Source organism: Ursus americanus, chromosome 9 (genome assembly GCF_024610735.1).
Source record: "Ursus americanus isolate L20-20 chromosome 9, mUrsAme1.1.p, whole genome shotgun sequence".
Taxonomy (NCBI): Eukaryota; Metazoa; Chordata; class Mammalia; order Carnivora; family Ursidae; genus Ursus; species Ursus americanus.
The window spans coordinates 63,970,675-63,986,063 of NC_142135.1; the positions used below are offsets into that span (position 1 = coordinate 63,970,675).

The 15,389-nt window shown below is 40.0% G+C and overlaps 1 protein-coding gene across 8 annotated transcripts in view; it reads left to right on the top strand.

The window, feature by feature from the left end:
- PDE7A (phosphodiesterase 7A) overlaps positions 1-12,400 on the top strand; it is a 263,405-nt gene extending 251,005 nt beyond the window's left edge. For 7 of the 8 annotated variants that reach the window (XM_087864857.1, XM_087864858.1, XM_087864859.1 and 4 more), the window contains 6 exons: positions 2,295-2,426; positions 2,616-2,707; positions 4,614-4,758; positions 5,567-5,663; positions 6,342-6,422; positions 8,932-10,736. In XM_087864857.1, coding sequence (XP_087720983.1) covers positions 2,295-2,426; positions 2,616-2,707; positions 4,614-4,758; positions 5,567-5,663; positions 6,342-6,422; positions 8,932-9,140 — 756 coding nt within the window. In that variant the 3' untranslated portion in view covers positions 9,141-10,736. Of the gene's footprint in view, positions 1-2,294; positions 2,427-2,615; positions 2,708-4,613; positions 4,759-5,566; positions 5,664-6,341; positions 6,423-8,931; positions 10,737-11,853 lie in introns of those variants that run through there. The other variant, XR_015725837.1, reaches the window with a different exon arrangement.
- The last annotated feature ends 2,989 nt before the right edge of the window (positions 12,401-15,389 follow it).

The window sequence follows — 15,389 nt, forward strand, 5'->3', positions numbered from 1 at the left end:
CCCCAAATTACTAGAAAGTTAGGGAAAGTTCCTTCTCTCTGTACTTGCATCAGCTCTAACTTTAGGGCTTGCTCTTTATGTTTTCATAGCTGAACTTATGCAGATTATCATGGTTTTAGTTGAGCCTATTAGCACTTAAACGCAACAACAAAAACGGTGAGGTTTTTTACCGAGCACAGGAAACCTCACCATCACTATTGAGAAAGGGCCCATGATAGCTTTGCAGATGCAGGTGACGTCTGGCTCTTGGACGTCACATGACTCGGTGCTGTCGGTGTTACCAGATAGACTCACGGGAACGGAAATAACATTTGCCTTTGGCTTTAATGCACTTAAAAAAATTGTATTCATGTCATTGATTTCTTTGTCTTTGTTATAAAGCTCATAAAGTTTTCTTTCTGATGAAAATTTTTTTACAAGCAGAAATGCTTTTTATTTAAAAATTTTTTTTCATGTGAATTTATTTTCAACTTACAACTTACTTTCCCTTCGCAGGACTTTAAAAAATTCAGTTGCTCCTTCTCATGTTTCTCTTTTTAATGGTCAACTCTTAAATCTTCCTGAGATTGTTTGATGTCCTGTGTAATGATACATTAATTCTTTTATTAAGTCTCATTCTGGATTACTGTATTCTCCCAGGAGAGTGCGTGTCTGTTCTTCTGCCGCTTCCCCTGTGTTTTCATTCTCATGAGAATATGATTCCTGTGCATATCGCTTAATAAATTACATGTTCGTAAGACGCCCATAGCCATGCCCGCACGTCTCTGTCGGGGAGGGGAGCTGCCCCCGTAGTACGCCTCCTTTGTATCTCGATTAGTAAGCAGCGCTTTAAACATCTTTATTTTTTAAATGCTTTTGCATATCCTAAAGAAGAAATCATTTTCTTCACCATCCTCTCCATCCATTGAGCCTTTCCACATAGCAATTATAGATAATACAAAATAATGCAGATTTTCTGCCTTCAAACAGCATACAGTTTTCCAGGGGATTCAAGCCTTCAGATGATTTTTTTTTTTTCAGTCTGAGATGAACTTGACATAGGGGTTGGAAAAAAGTCCATTCTGGTATAGGAAGAAAAATGTTAGAATTTTTATCTAAATTTATTTTTTATCTCATAATTTAAAGATTTTCAACTTTCACCTCTGTTTTATCATATGCAATATATATTAATCCAGTATTATAATCAGTAAGTATAACTGTGTTGATAGTATATGGTCAAAATATTTTACTGTAGGACGCAGGGTCCCACGAGTGTAGAGAGCGTTGCCCTAATGTTAACCAAGATAAAAGTATGCCCTGCAGAGTGTCACTATGGCAGGACATCGAGGTGTTGTAGGAACGCAAATCAGTCATTTGCTTGCTTAGGGGCTGGAGGCAGAGAGCAAGGTGGGGATCTGGTCAGTGGAGTCAGGCCTTAAAAGATGAGTAGAAGTTGGCCAAAAAATGAGAGGTGACTGATGAAAAGCAGGTGATGTATGCACGTGATCATTTCTTACCATTTGACAGTTTCAGTTATTTATTTTATCACTGACAATTTCAGCCAGGTAAGAAACTTACTTCTTGTGATTATTTTATTGTATCAGCTAAGATTAGCAATGAATATTGAGAGTAACATCGTAATTGCTAGTTTACAAGATTGCCCTTTCTGAGGTGCATACATTGTGAACACTGTTCTGAATGTATCCATCCGTTGGGAGAGGACTTTATTACACACTGGACATAGACTTCTCCATGATTACTCAGTAGCTTCCTTAAATATTAGGACCACAGAAATAACCTTACGTTTTGGATTCTTAATTGAAGTCTGGTAACCAATTTGTTGATAAGTAAGCACCCTCAGTCATAGGTCTTGTACTGTATTGTACACTTAAAAATCTGATAATGGGGTAGATCTCAGGGTAAGTGTTCTTACAACAATAAAAAAAATGTGAAGACCTCATAGGTCTGCTACAGTAACAACAGTAGACAAACCTGTGTTTGTTTTAAACCCGTTTCGCAAAATGATGGTGTTATGTTTTAGCTGTCATTTTAAGTAAGCTTGTTTAAAATGAAACGGTATAAGGACGAGGTCCATGAACTCCACGTGGGCAAGGATACACACCATTATTATGGCCGTGCCCAGCGTCATGACGAAGGCGTCACCTGGCAGGTGCTTGGTGGTCTAAATGAACCGTCTAAAAACCACGAAGGAGGAGGAGACTCAACACTGCTATTTGGGGCTAATTCAAAACTACATTAATGGTACCGAGTTGATTTCAAACACGTCTGTAATTAATTCTCCCGTCACGCTTCAGCTTGCCGGTTCTGTAACCCCTTGGGATGTCTTGCTGAGCTTAATTGCGGCTGCCACCCACGATCTGGACCATCCAGGTGTTAATCAACCTTTCCTCATTAAAACCAACCATTACTTGGCAACTTTATACAAGGTTAGTACAATTCTGCCATGCAATTTAATATTCTTGCATTCTGGAAAGTGTTTTAATGGAGTCAAAGTAGTAAACAGACACTTTCAATGAAGGTTAGAATTTTAACCAGATTAATATTACCGACAAATAATTTTTTATGTTCAGGAAGAGACTTACCATTAAATAACTCAGATATGCCCTTTTTCGTAGAATACCTCAGTACTGGAAAATCACCACTGGAGATCTGCAGTGGGATTATTGAGAGAATCTGGTTTATTCTCACATATGCCATCAGAAAGCCGGTAGGTTGGATTAAGACACATCTAATTTCTTACGAACTATGGAAATTAAGCTGGCAGAACAATTTTATAACGTTTTAAAAGTTATTCAGGTGTTCCACAGTTTTCAGTTTTTGTTAAATTTAATAGCTAAGTTATTTTACAAATTTATATCAAATTTCTAGTAATTTAAACCTATTGTACAGTATAGACTAATTTTTTTTAGTGAATTTTTATGGCTCATTCCATAGATTTGAATATTATAAAATTCACTCCAAATACACAGTGACTCAGTCACAGTTTACTACTTATTTATGTAAATAGTATTACATATTGCCATTTTATACTCATTTGAATAAAACCATACATTCTAGGTGTAAAGAAATTAATTATTCTGTATAATAAATACACTCATTCAAGTAAATTTCAGGAGCTTTTGGAAACTGATAAGAAGTAAAAAGAATGCTTTGTAGTTCAGTAGCAGAGTCCTGGAGTCGCTTCTGGAGCTACAGGATAAATTAATGATGGAAAGAACAGAAAATACTAATTTTTAAAGAAAAGACCATGTAATGTTAAGCAGGCCATTTGAAAACCTAATAAAAAGCATCAGTGCAAATGAGCCCAGTATATTAGTGGTTAACAAAATCTCTTATCTTTGATCCACAAACAAAAGCTTTTACTAATGCCTCACTGAGAGACAGTGCTCTTAAGAAAACCACGTAAATGGGTATAAACCATCTAATTCTAGGAAACAAGGTGAGGCATAAAAATATGTTTGGGTACTAAAATTGAAGTTACTATCATAGTTCTTTCCTTTTTCCCTTTCATATTTTAAAACAACTTTATTTTAAAAACTTAAGTATTTTGTGTAATGACCATGAGAAAAAAGCTGGACTTTATTTTTTATTTTTTTAAATCTTTATTCACGGATACCATTTGGAGTTATGACAATACTTCTGGTAAGTAAAATTGTTTCTTGCCGTAGTACAAATATAAAAATAGCTTAAACCATAGTTTTTATATATATATAAATTATCTTTTTCTTGATTAGGGCAGATTAAAATATTTGCTTTATTCCCTTTTTTGGCATGTTTTACGTTTGAGAATTAACTCGGTTGATAAAAACTGAAAATAAGGAGCACTGTGTAATAGCATTCCTTCATGTTTCCTTTATTTAGGGTTTTACTTAATATCCAATACTGTGAGCCTTTTAATCTGTTGACAGCTCTTTACTGATCTTTATACGTGGATCATGTTTGCTGTGGCCCACTGAGGGGAAGAAAGGCAGGGATTTTTTTTAAGTTTATTTCTCTTGTTATTTGACTTGAGACAGTTTTAAAAATGATGTAATGTATTTGTATTAACACGTTACCTTTTCCTTTCCAGAAAAGTTGGATATGCATTCAGATAATTTTGATTCTTGAATTTGACCCTGAAAACACAATTTTATCTAAACTTTATCAGATTGGTGGGATTTTATCAGTGTATAATCGAGCATCTCAGTCAGAATAATTGCAGGAATTAGTTGTTGAATGGGCTGTTCTTTCTCCGTTCGAACCAACCTTCTGCCTTTCAGATCTCAGACACCAAAAAATAAACCAGAGTTGTTTACCCTCAGCACATCCCAGCAAAGAATTTTCTAAAATAACATACCAATCTCATATAGACTTTTTTAAGGCAAATAATTCTTCCTTGGCCGAAAAAATAAAAGCACTCTTTTTGGAATGTACACATATTGCTATTTTCCTACAAGCTCCTTTGGTTTTAGTTTTGATTGTTTTAGTAGGTTTTTTTAATGAATTCTTTAATTCAGTTTTTTGATAGGTCTAAAGTTGAATGGCAATTAGAGTATTAAGTTTAAGAAGAAAAATCAAGAGTAACTATTTAATTGAAAGTCTTGTATTTTCTCTTTATATTTCTCTAATTCCAGGCAACAAATGGAGACTCAGATAGGTGCTTTGATACTAGCCACAGACATCAGTCGCCAAAATGAGTATCTGTCATTGTTTAGGTCCCATTTGGACAGAGGTGACTTAAGCCTAGAAGACGCCAGGCATAGGCATTTGGTTTTACAGGTAAAATGGGGCTGGGAAAGATTCTCTTTCTAGGATAGATCACATAACCACTAGAATAAAACAGAAATCTTCTGGGGTCACTTTCAAAGTGGTCAGATCTTGAGGGAAAGCTGTGGAATCTCCTTCCGTTAGTGAAACACTTTCCAGAAGGTTAATCTCCTCCTTAGGAAAGCACCATTGATGGGACCGCCTGGGTGGCTCCGTCGGTTAAGCATCTGCCTTCAGCTCAGGTCATGATCTCAGGGTTCTGGAATCGAGTTCCGTGTCAGGCTCCTTGCTCAGCAGGAAGCCTGCTTCTCCCCCTGCTTGCGCGGGCTCGCTCTCTCTCAAATAAATAAGTAAAATCGTAAAAAATAAATAAATAAATAAATAAATAAATAAATAAATAAATAAATAAGGAAAGCACCATTGCTTCTGTAGTTTTCATACTCAAGATTTCTAACGAAAACAATTTTTGGCGAGATTAGGGTGCTGACCAACAAACAACATTTCAGTCAGTTCTTGCATCTTAAAAATGAGAGAGCATCAGATCGTTTATTTGTAGCTTTATGTTTAGTCCAGTCCTCTCGCATGGCTCTTGGGTATTAGTAAGCATGTGTATTTGGTGAGCAGTCCTTCAGCATTCCTGCAGAGCATTGATAGCCCTAACAGTGTCTTGAAATTAGTACAGAAGACAGTGAATTTTCTGTTGCAGTATTTTCTTTTTCTTTATTAAGATGTTGTTTTTCCCATGATTAGAATATGTTGAAACTTAGTACAATTGATTTTTACTTTTTTCTTAAAAGACTTTTAATATTTTGCGTGCTAGATGGCTTTGAAATGTGCCGATATTTGTAACCCGTGTCGGACCTGGGAATTAAGCAAGCAATGGAGTGAGAAAGTCACAGAGGAATTCTTCCATCAAGGCGAGTTGCAGTTCTGAGTGGTCGGTAGTCTGTTCAGTTCCCTTCTTAGCATCACGTGGATCAACTCACCCACACATTTGCAGGAGTCCAGCAGGAGGCACTTGGTATTTCTAGCGACAATTCATAGTAGGTGTACATACAACAAATCACGTACAAATTAAGCATCTGTTTTGGAAATTAGTTCGCTTTTGAAATGATCGGATGCGAATGTATGTACACATTTATAAACAGACATAGATCAGGCTGGAAGTTTCGCTCTATAGAAAGATTCCCCTGACCTTGTTCCGTCTTTGTTCCATGTGGAAGGTGTGGCCGTCTGAACGTGCGGGAAGTTTTTAGTGACTTAAAGCCAGGAACCATGGATCTTCATTTCATGCACCTTCCTTTTAGAAATCTTAAGTTTTAAATTAAAATGCTGACAGGATTACAGTCTTGGGGTAACACATAGTGAAATTTTTCATCTTCTCCATTTAAAATAGGATATCAGCTTGGCAACCTTTTCTATCTGTGAATAACTTAAAAATTTTAAAAAGAACTAATTTAGAAGCTAGCCTCTCATGAGGATTAAGTGTGTCATGTTTTTCCTAAGGAATTTATAGGTAAGATGAAGATTCTAGTTATACACTTAAGCAATAGGTATGTTCCACATTAATAATTCTATTTTTTTTTTTTTTTTAGGAGATCTAGAAAAGAAGTATCATTTGGGTGTGAGTCCACTTTGTGACCGTCAGACTGAATCTATTGCCAACATCCAGATCGGTAACTATGCGTACTTGAGACATAGCTGGTTAGAAAAATGCCACTGACTTTAATTTTGTCAAGAAGAGAGATACATTTGAAATATATAATATTAAAATTGTGCTCGCTTCTATTTTTTAGTTGAAATTTTGCCAGTTTTACCCCTTTTGGCTCTTATAATTTGCTCTAATTTGATCTTAGGTCCTAAAAACCATGATTTTTGCAAAGTAGGCAGCAGTAACTTTGTGTCTGTTCTGACACTGAAAGAATACATGGTTTGCCCACGTGGAAGCTTCTTTTGCATGACTCGGGGGTTGCCGTTCTGAAGTGAGAAAGGGGACCACTGAGTAAGTGGGAAGATAGTGTGAAGAGCAGCTCCGCTACTGCTTCCTCATGTCTCTTAGCTCCGCTCTTGGTTCATTCTTCAGCCTCCCGCACGAGCCTCTGGTAATCTTCCCTCGAGCTGTCTCTTGAGGCTGCTCCCCAGCAGCTGCCCCTCACATCCCCTCAGCAGCTTGGGACTCGGTCCCTTCCCCAAATCCGTGACACCCCTTCACTCTTTCTGCCTTGCCGTCCTTCCCACCTGCCTGCTTGACTCGTTTTTCTGGAAGAGCCACCTCGTCCACCCTCCACTCTCCGCAGGCAGAGTCGGCCCTTTTCCAGGCCTCCGGAGCACCAGATGCATGTGTCTCCTGGCTCCCAGGCACTGCCCCTGGAGGCAGGGGGCACTGGAGAACCGTTAGCTACACGAGCGTAGCAGTAACGGGAAACACGGATGTGCTGTGACTGCAGCTGTGCGAGAGCAGAGGCGTGGGCGGTGGGGTTTTGAGTGTAAAGTGGGAGGACATGTGCCAGGTCAGCAAGGTGTTGGGGGACGCGCATGATTTCAGTAGTTGGTGTTGAGTAGGGTCTTGGAGCATTAGTGAACGTAAAGAAATGTGTACCCAAACTTCAGAAAGATAAAGTTTCTAGAAATTCAGAAGGTAACGTGCTTCCATGGCATAATACTTTTTGACATCAAATCCCAAGTAAAATAGGGCTTGGAAGGATTCTGTTTCTAGGGTGAATCATGGGACCACAGAATAAATGCTGTGATTACTCAGAGCCGGCGTAGGGTCAGTAAGGAGAAGTCATGCTTAATTAACCCAGTTTCCTCCTTTGATAGGAATAATAGTTTTGTTAAACAAGAAAAGATCATGTCCTGGGTAAGTAAGGCATTTGACATGGTGTCCTGTAGTGTCTGTGGAGGTGAGAGAGGCCCGTGGGCTGGCACAGTAAGTGGATTCTCAAAAGCCCGTGATGAAAGCTCCCCGCCCTCCGGCACCCCCGTCCGTTCATTGCTACCAGGTACTTCAGAGCTAAAAGAATGAGGTTAACCTCGAGCCAGAACTAATACTTCTGGATTGTTGGATGTTGCAGGCAAGATTCAGAAGCTCTCAACCAGTTGGAATAATGGGTGAATCAAATAAGATGAAACTCACGTAAAACCCTGATAATAAGGTTCTGCACTTGGGTATAAAACACCAGCTGCTCACGACTTCACTCTGGCACCTGGAAAAGGCAGGGCTTTGGGTGATGGTTCAGCCTGACGCTGTGGTGTGAGGACAGCTCCCAAAGAGCTGCTGCTTTCTTTGACGGCAGTGGTGACATTTTTCTCCGTTTGTTACCTCTTTCTCTTCACCAGAGCACAACTCCTTGAGGGCACACCCTGTCTGTCTATTCACGGCTGCCTTCCTGGCCTCCCTAGAAGAGTGCCTGGCCGATAGTCAGTTCTTGGTTAATATGTATGGAGGGAATGGAAGAAATGGAAGACAGCCTTATTTCCAATATTAACTACTAGTTCAGACACCACGATTTGTGGCACTTTTCTAATTAAAAGTAGTAGGTGCTAATTGCTTTCATTCCAGATTGTTTTGTTGCCTAAATGTAACCTATGTGGTCTGTGGTCCGTGTGGTCTTTTGCTGAGAAGTAGTAGTTTTGGAGGTGAAGAAAATTTAAAAACCGTTACATAGCAGTGACAGAACTTGAATTTTGTCATGAGTTTGGCTCTGTAAACTCTGACTTAAATCAAGTGGCCAGTTGTAAGCATGACCAGGTGTGAAGATCGCCATCCCTGAGGGACTAAAGCAGAGCGGCCACCACCCGTGCCACTTCAGTTCCCGCCTCGTCCCCGCAGGCCTGGAAGACCCCTCTCGGCCTCCAGCTGGCTCACTGGAACAGTCTGTCCTGCTTTCCGCGGAGTTGAGAGGGCCCCTGAGTGTTTGCTCTAATAGGATGTGGTTGTGCAGCTGAGAGGAATCGCCAGAACAGATTTGATGCGTTTGTCAGTTCACCTTTACCTAAAGTCCCACTGAGTTCCTGAATAGGTTCTTCAGAGAAGTTGGGTAAATTTACATGCGCACACGCGCACACACACTGAAAACGTACGTGATATTGGATTAGGACTTACGAGAATACACACTGCATAGATGTTTTGAAGATCAAGTTTCAGCATATATGTTAATGCCCTTTTTCTCTTATTTTCTCAAGGTTTCATGACTTACCTAGTGGAGCCTTTATTCACAGAATGGGCCAGGTTTTCCGATACCAGGCTCTCCCAGACCATGCTCGGACATATGGGGCTGAACAAAGCCAGCTGGAAGGGGCTGCAGAGAGAACAGTCCACCAGTGAGGACACGGACGCTGCGTTCGAGGAGTTGAACTCACAGTTATTACCTCAGGAAAATCGGTTATCATAGCCCCCAGCAGCAGCGGGACAGACTGCCTCCTGCAGGTTTTTAGAAATGTGAAACGGGGTCTCGAGGCGAGAGGACGTTCTCTTGGCTGCCAAGGTTTCCGAAGGAACAAGGCCAGCGTTATTTATTCCCAAGGTGGCCCCTCTCGGATCACGTGACCCCACTTTTTAATTATAAGACCCGAACATCCAGCAATATGTATTTGGCTTTCGTGTGAAACCTTGAATATGCAAAGCCCAGCAGGAGCGAACCGGAAAGGAGTAACAGAGGAAGTTTTGCGGTGTGCCACGAGTTTTTCGAAGCATTTGTTCCTCGAACCACGAAACTTGAACTGTACCTTCCGGCAGAAATCTCTTGGAATTGAACCAGTCTGATGCAACATCGTGTATCTGTACCTTCCACTGAGTTCTCTCGGAGAAGATGGAAATGTGAAGTGCCCGGCCTCCGCCGCCTCCTGCAAGACTCGATGTTTACAGATCAGCTCTGAACTCCTGGTTCTACGTTGCCTTGGAGCATGACTGTGAAGGAACCACTGAATTTTAAAGCTCAGACTGAACCCGCAGCTCTTTTCCCCGGGTTTGCCTTTTTTCTTCTCTGGATGCCACCAAAGCCTCCCATTTGCTAGAGTTTTATTTTGCGCACTGGAAACTGAGCATTTATCATAGAGTACCGCCACGCTTTCACTCCAGTGCTGTTTGGCAATGCAATTTTTTTTAACGATTCGTTTTTAATTTGGGGCGGGAGGGGAAGAACACCAGTGTCCTAGCTGTATTATGATTCTGCAGTGAAGACATTGCATGTTGTTTTCACTACTGTACACTTGACCTGCACATGCAAGGAAAAGGTGGAATGTTTAAAACACCATAATCAGCTCAGGGTATTTGCCAATCTGAAATAAAGTGGGATGGGGAAGTGTGTCCTTCAGAGCAAGGGTACTACAGTCCCTTTCGCTGCAGTGAGTGAGAGGTATGTTGTGTGTGAATGTGTGGATGTTTGCGTGCATGTCTGTGCATGTGTGACTGTGCATGTGTTATATTTATCCATGCGGGAAAGATTTGCAATGTAAGCTTCTATTTATTATTTTAGAATGTGCCACAGTGCGCAGCCACACTGGGGGAGGGAGGTGGTGAGCTGTGACAGGCTGCTCCAGTTGCCTTAAACTATGCAGACAGCTAAGTGACCAAACTTCTTGTTTTGATTTGAAAAAAGTGCATTGTTTTCTTGTCCCCCCCTTTGATGAAACGTCACCCTTTGATGGGCCTTTTGATGTGAACAGATGTTTTCTAGGACAAAATCTAAGGACTAATTTTAAAACTTCAAACATTCCACTTTTGTAATTTGTTTTAAATTGTTTTATGTATAGTAAGCACAACTGTAATCTAGTTTTAAGAGAAACCGGTGCTTTCTTTTAGTTCAATTGTATTTCCCTTGTTACTGTAAAAGACTGTTTATCGATTATGTTTACAGTTTGTCGCAACAGCCATTTTCTTGGGAGAAAGCTTGAGTGTGAAGCCATTTGTAAAAGGCTTTGCCATACTCATTTTAATATGTGCCTGTTGCTGTTAACTTTTGATGAATAAAAACCTATCTTTTCACATATTTATCTTTGATATTTACCTTACAACTCCATCTTTTGGAAATCATAATGCTAAATTACTAGGAAATCGAAGATTTAGCTTCTTGGTTCTAGCATTCACTCATCAGGTATCGGTGTAGGCAGAGCTCGGTGCAGGCACAGTCCTTTCGGGTGACGTACCGTTATCTGCACCTCACGAGGGAGCGAGCGAGGGGCCCCAGTTAGGTAGTTGGCTCAGAGTTGACTAATACAAGGTAGAAGGCAGCTTTGAGCCCAGGCCTCTCGACTCCACAGCCGTATGGTTCCCGCAGTTGGGAATTGCACAAGACATCAGCGCCTGTTGCAAGGACTAAAATACTAGTGCTATTGGCCGTTTTAAAGTAAAGTAATAAGGAATGGCCACTTCATTCTGCTTGATTGATATCAATGTCAGACAGGCACCACTGGGCCTCTCCTGAGTCTTCCCAAGTCCAATTCATTAGAAAGGAGATAGTGCAAACTTTAAAGTCAAACATACTGTCATTATTTGCGTAGAAGAGTGATGTCCAATAGAAATATAATGTGAGCCATGTAAGTGAAGTATCTGTTTTCGACTAGCCACATTTTAAAAAGGAAAAAGAAACACATGCAATTATTTTATTAACACTTATCCCAGTATATCCCAAATATTGTATCATTTCAATATGTAGTCATTATCTTAGAAAAAACAACTGTTGAGATGTTTTACATTCTTTTTGGGGTACAGAGTCCTTGAAATCTGGTGTATATTTTACACTTACAGCACATCTCAGTTCAGACTGGCCCCATGTCAAGTGCTCAATATCCACGTGTGCCTGGTGGCTGCCATATTGGACAGCGCAGGTACAGAAGCCTGATGGTGGTAGTCGAGTGGACTGTATCTGGGGATGGTCAATGGCCACTTAAGGTGGCACCATCTGGGCAAACCTGATGCATCTGGAGTCTGATGAGATCTTTACAGGCTCTGATAAGATCTTTACAGACCTAGTATGTCAGCACATGGAAAGTGGACCTCATAGGAAACTCACATTAACCAAGCTCACAGTAACTGATATTTTTTTGTAAATGTATTTTTTTATATTTACAATGGAAATATAATTATCAATCATTCTCTCCCTTTAGGCAAATCTTCTTGGGAAGTCAGATTATGATCAGCGGTTACTTGGTGAGCATGGATTCTGGGCCAGGGAAGCAAGTTGCCTCATGCAGCCATCTCCCTGCGGGGATAAACTTGCTGATGCTCCTGTCCGTGGACCAGGGGGCGCTCTTCCCCTGGATGATGCCGGAGAGTCGCTGCACCAGGGGGCGCTCTTCCCCTGGATGATGCCGGAGAGTCGCTGCACCAGGGGGCGCTCTTCCCCTGGATGATGCCGGAGAGTCGCTGCACCAGGGGGCGCTCTTCCCCTGGATGATGCTGGAGAGTCGCTGCTGGTAGTTGCTTCTCCACATCAGCCTCTGATCGGCACATGCCGTGCCAGACCTTCAGCTTGGTCTCAGTTGAGCCTGCCTGGGCCCCCTCCGCCGGCGTGTGATTGCTTCTGCTCTGATCCATTGTGTGTTTCTTATTGTTTGATAGTCAAAGGATTATCTTATTTCCATTTTTGGGAGAGACACCTCAGTGTTGCTCCCATTTCCTGCCTACACATATAATAAACCCACTGGAAAATTTTGTTTTGTTACATATACTTGGAGGTCCCTGTCAACAGCCCTGCTTCTGAAATATAACCTATATTCCTTGAACATTGATTTTCTAGAAAAAACTTGAGGAAACAGTTGAATAATTTAGAAGATTACACTTAAGTAAATGTTATGGAACAGAATTAAAATTCATATGAATTTTTAAAACGGGGGAGACTTCAAAGAATTGTTGAGCATGTGGCAGACTTTTCGGGCTCTAGGCCCAACACTTCAGTCGTGGGGGGGCATCTCCTCTGCTCTGGGGGTAAAAGTCCACAGAAAATTTTGGCACAAGCCTTAGCTTAATGAAAAAAAATCTGGTATGTGGTCAATATTTGTATTCTGTAAATGTGATGGTTTATAATGATCCTCTTTGTATAAAAGCAGCAAATATTTTATGTCCTTTGCAAACCTGGGAAATCTATTTGTACCTGAGGTACAGGTTAGAGGTGCTAGTAATTCTTTGAAGATTCCTATAATGGTTTCTTTGTCCAAAATGCTTTCCTGGCTCTTTAAGCTTTGTTTTCTTAAAACTCTCAAACTTTTGCGTCAGAGGTTTACAGTGTTTTCATGTGAACTTTTTTAATGTGTAAATATTAAATCCTCTCCCAATCAGTACCTTCTGCTTTAGAAAATACAATGATAGACAGCTAAATACACATTCACTAATGTTTTTAAATAAATGTGCAAGAGTTCGTCTGGGCCATTCGTTGCTTGCTAAGGATCTGCAGACACGTGTCTTTCGGAAGGCCCCCAAGGGTCCATGGTCTGTAGGTGGAATGACCACTACTTGGAGGTGAGCCGACAGGGAGCACCCAGCAGGTCTCATCCGCCTTCTAGTCTCTTGTGCTTTAGCACAGGGCTAGCACAAATGGGCCATCAATGAATGTTTGTGGAACAAACTAATTGGTACCAATGTGTTTCCTCTTTAGCCATCAGTCTAACACTGAGCAATTACATCAAAAGTTGTCTGTGCTGAATCATGTGGTCAGCAGCATCTGGGTTCCTGCTGCGTGCAGACAGCCCTGCACTGGATGTAATAAAGGTATTGAAAATTACAAAACCCTGGTCTCTGTTCTCAAAATGTTTGGGTGACAAAATGATGTGCAAAAAGCATTCTATAATATGGCAGTTTCTGTTTTACACGAAACGAGTGCAAAATATTGGGGTGTGTTTTAGGAGAATGGTTTAGTTTGGTTAATGATGAAAATGACACCCATTTCTAGTAACTTAAATTTTTTTAACATCCGTGACTGATAAAATTATTTAGCCTTCAAATCTGATTCTAATATACATTCTCCACATCTTCACCAACACATGTTCGGTTTCCTTTCTGATAAGAGTCAGTCTAACACGTGTGCAGTGATCCTCTGCTTTCGGTTTGATTGACAGCGGTGAGCGTCAGTTCATGTACCTCTTCCGTCTGTATGTCTTCTGTGGAAAAATATACAAGTCCTCTGCCCATTTTTTTAATGGGAATATTTGGTTTTTTTGATACAAGTTATGTAAATTCTTTATATATTTTGGGTATTAACCCCTTATCAGATGTATGATTTGCAAGTATCATCTCCCACTAAGTGGGTTGCCTTTTTGTTTTGTTGATGGGTTTCCTTGGCAGTGCAGAAATTTTTCGTTTGATATGATCCTGCTTGTGATTTTAATAAGCCTTCATTGCCCTTGCCTGAGGAGACTGGTCCAAAAACATATTTCTAAGATCAATGTCAAAGACCTTACTGCATATGGTTTCTTCTAGGAGGTTATGGTTTTAGGTCTCCTATTCAAGTCTTTAATCCATTTGAATTTATTTTTTTATATGGTATAAGATAGTGGCCCAGTATTTCCAACACCATTTACTGAGATATTGTACATCCTTGGCTCCTTTGTCATAGATCAATTGACCAGATATGCCTGGATTTATTCCTGGGCTCTTTATTCTGTCCCATTAATCTATAGGTCTATTTTTATGCCAATATCATACTGTTTTAATTACTAGAGTTATATAATAGAATAGGTTTTTAAATCAGCACAGTGCCTCCAGCTTTCTTGTTCTTTCTCAAGATTGCTTTGGCTATTGGAGGGTCTTTTGTGATTCCATACAAATTTTAGGATTATTCTAGTTCTGTAAAAAAAAAAAAATTATATATATATATATATATATATATATATATATATATATATATATATATATATATATTGGTGTTTTGATAGAGATTGCATTGAATCTGTAGATTGCTTTGGGTGGTATGAGCATTTTAACAATATCAGTTCTTCCACTCCACGAGCATGCTATGTGTCATCTTCAATTTCTTTCATCAGTGTCTTACGGTTTTCATAGTATAGGTTTCACTTCCTTAAATTTATTCCCAGGTATTTTCTTCTTTTTGATGCAATTATAGATGGGATTATTTTCTCAAATTTTTTTCTAATAGCTTAGAACTACAACTGATTTCTGTATGTTAATTTTGTATACTGTTTTTTTAAAAGATTTACTTATTTTAGCGGGGGAGGACAATGGGAGAAGGAGAGAATCTCAAGCAGACTCCCACTGAGTGTGGAGCCGGATGCGGGGCTCAGTCCCACAAACCTGAGATCATGATCTGAGCCGAAATCAAGGGTAGGATGCTTAACGAACTGAGCCACCCAGGCCCCCGTTTACCGCTTAACGGAATTAGTTTATAGTTATGATAGTACTTTGGTGGAGCCTTTGGGGTTTTTTATGGGGTATGTCAACTGCAAATAGTGTTTTAATACTTTTCCTATCTGGATACCTTTTCTTTTTCTTTCCTGATTGCTGTAGCTAGACTTCCCTATACTATGTTGAGTATTTTGCATCTATGTGCATTGGGGATATTGACCTGTAATTTTCTTTTCGTATGGTTTGTCTTGTGGTATCAGGGCAATGCTAGCCTCTGTAGTCTTTATTATTTCCTTCCTTCTAACTTTAGATATAAAGTTAGGTTTATTTGGGATTTTTGTTTCTT